This window comes from Schistocerca americana, chromosome 3, assembly GCF_021461395.2.
Source record: "Schistocerca americana isolate TAMUIC-IGC-003095 chromosome 3, iqSchAmer2.1, whole genome shotgun sequence".
In the NCBI taxonomy this organism is placed as follows: Eukaryota; Metazoa; Arthropoda; class Insecta; order Orthoptera; family Acrididae; genus Schistocerca; species Schistocerca americana.
Window position 1 is genome coordinate 703,140,853 of NC_060121.1, and position 2,517 is coordinate 703,143,369.

The following is a 2,517-nucleotide window of genomic DNA, read 5'->3' on the forward strand; positions in this document are numbered from 1 at the left end:
ACAAAGTGCAGACCCTTGATGTAACCCTACTTTTACTGGAAACTCCTTTGTCATGTCCACATTACTTCTCACCTGTGTCATTGTTCCTCTGTACATTTCCTTCACTAACCTCACATACTTCTCTGGCACACACTGCTCTCTCATGCTTCTCCATATTTCGTCCCTTGGGACTCTGTCATATGCTTTCTCCAAATCAATGAAAGCCACATGTAGATCAGATTGTAGCTCCCCATGTCTCTCCACTGTCCACCTTAATGCATGTATTGGATCAGTCGTTCCTCTTCCAGGCATGAATCCAAACTGTTCTTCACACACCACAGTCTCCTTGCATAATCTTGCTTCTATAACTCTTTCCCAAATTTTCATTGTGTGTGCCATCCATTTAATACCTCTATAGTTACTGCAGTCCTGCACATCACCTTTCCCCTTAAATATTGGGATCAGTACACTAGTTCTCCACTTGTCTGGCATCCCCTCCTGTCGCCAAATCTTCTTCATTAAATCCCAAAGGAGCTCAATTCCCTTTTTACCGTGACACTTCCATACCTCAACGAGAATCTGGTCTGGGCCAACTGCCATCCCATTTTTCATCTTTTCAACTGCCCGTTCAGCTTCATCTCTACTTATATCCATCGTTAATCCTTCGTTTGCTACTCCTTCCTCAGTTTTCAGTCTCACATTTTCTTCATTCAACAATTTCTCAAAATAATTCAACCACCTTTGGATTATTTTTCCATGGTCACGCAGAATTATTCCTGTTTCATCTTTCATCTTTCATTTGTTTTATTGCTGTTAGATCCTTAGAAGCTTTATCTCTTGATTTGCTTATCCGTATCAGTTGTCTGATATCCTGATTTTTCCATAGTTGTTCATATGCCTCCCTTACTGATTCAGCTTTAGCTTTAGCCACGGCTCATTTTTCCTCCTTCTATGCACTTTTGTATGCTTGCCCATCCTCAGCACTTCCAGACATATCCCACTTCCTCTTAGCATCTTTCTTTTCCTTCACAACCCTCTGCACTTCTTCGTTCCACCACCATGCTTCCTTATCTTTTGGCACCCCTCTCCCAGATGTTAACCCTAACACTTCCTCCCCAGTCTTCCTTATAACATCACTATTTATTTTCCACCACTCCTGCACACTCTCTGCCGATTTTACCTTTCCCATTACTTTTTCCCTAAACTCCTCTCTCAAATTTTTATCCTTTAATCTCCACCACTTAATTTTCCTTTCACATTGATTTATGTGCCTCTGTCTTTTACATACTTTCATCTCACAGTCTGCTACAATCAACTTATGTTGTTTTGTTATTCCTTCACCATATATGACCTTAGTATTTCACACCTCCCCACTATTTTTTCTTTTACATATTATGTAATCAATTTGGCTTTTATTTTCACCACTCCCGTATGTTATTACTTTTTCTCTTTTTCTTTGGAAGTAGGTACTCATAATCACTAGATTGAAAGCCACAGCAAACTTGACTATATTTTTTCCTTCCTCATTTCTCTCGCCATACCCCCATCCTCCATGCCACCTCTCTTCCCCACCTCTCCTTCTACCAACATGACTATTTAGATCCCCTCCGACTATCACTCTTTCATTCTCTGGTACTCCAACCATTACTGTTGTAGAGTACTTATGTGTTTAACACAGCCATGTCAACAATTCTAATGAAAATTGACCAACGCCATTTTTTCCCATGAACTGCGATTGTATGTTTCTCCAGAAGTGCCATGGTGGTTTACACTGCCCACATATTTTTTGTACTGACTCATAGGATATGGCTGTCTGATGTGGTTCTTTTCATTTTGTCTCTTTGGTCATCTAGAAACTGAAACCAGAGGCTCCATTAGATCAAAATTTGTTGCCAATGAAACACAGATGTTGTCATTCCACTTTGCCATTGCATCACAATGTGTGTGTTGAAATGGGAGTCATAACTTCCTCGATCTTTCTTTGATAAGATTTTATCTGTATTGAAAGGGCAATGAGCAATCCTGTTTTGCTTATTGTACCTGTGGCATGGAATCCCATCTGTTTTGTTCTACAAACAGATAATATGAACTGAAAAAGTTATCAAAATGTATGACATGGCTCTTTTGGCCAGTGACACACTCTAGCATTTTTCACAACTCAATTTCCCAAACACTGAGAATCTCAGAGACATCCTTCTCACAGTATAGATCAAGGTTATTTTTTTGTTATTGTGTTAGAATTCAACATATTAAAAAAACAAGAAAAAGCCAAGTACATTGGAATAGAAATGAAGTCCCACACATTTTTGCAGAGCATAGGCGAATGATGCAGGGGACCCACACCGCCATACTAGGCAAGGTCCTAATGGAGGTGGATTGCCATTGCCTTCCTCCAACCATGATGGGGATGAACGATGATGATGAAGATGACACAACAACACCCAGTCATTTTGAGGCAAGTGAAAATCCCTGACCCTGCCAGGAATCAAAACCAGAATCCCATGCTCGGGAAGTGAGAACGCTACCATGAGACCATGA

At 40.3% G+C, this 2,517-nt stretch overlaps 1 protein-coding gene across 1 annotated transcript; it reads right to left on the reverse strand.

The window, feature by feature from the left end:
- Positions 1 to 928: 928 nt before the first annotated feature.
- Positions 929 to 1,739, reverse strand: LOC124606326. The gene is made up of 3 exons (XM_047138308.1): positions 1,691 to 1,739; positions 1,421 to 1,626; positions 929 to 1,330 (listed from the first exon to the last, which is right to left on the reverse strand). Exons 1-3 carry the CDS (start codon positions 1,737 to 1,739, stop codon positions 929 to 931), a joined length of 657 nt encoding a protein of 218 aa, XP_046994264.1.
- Positions 1,740 to 2,517: the final 778 nt, after the last annotated feature.

What these genes read in the sequence shown, in the direction of transcription:
- LOC124606326 (XM_047138308.1), bottom strand. Translation starts at nt 1,739, where the DNA reads ATGGCACTTCTGGAGAAACATACAATCGCAGTTCATGGGAAAAAATGG. An exon ending in AGTTCATGGGAAAAAATGGC is followed by an intron (nt 1,627 to 1,690) that starts GTTGGTCAATTT and finishes ACTCTACAACAG; the next exon opens with TAATGGTTGGAGTACCAGAG. An exon ending in TCCAAAGAAAAAGAGAAAAA is followed by an intron (nt 1,331 to 1,420) that starts GTAATAACATAC and finishes TGAAATACTAAG; the next exon opens with GTCATATATGGTGAAGGAAT.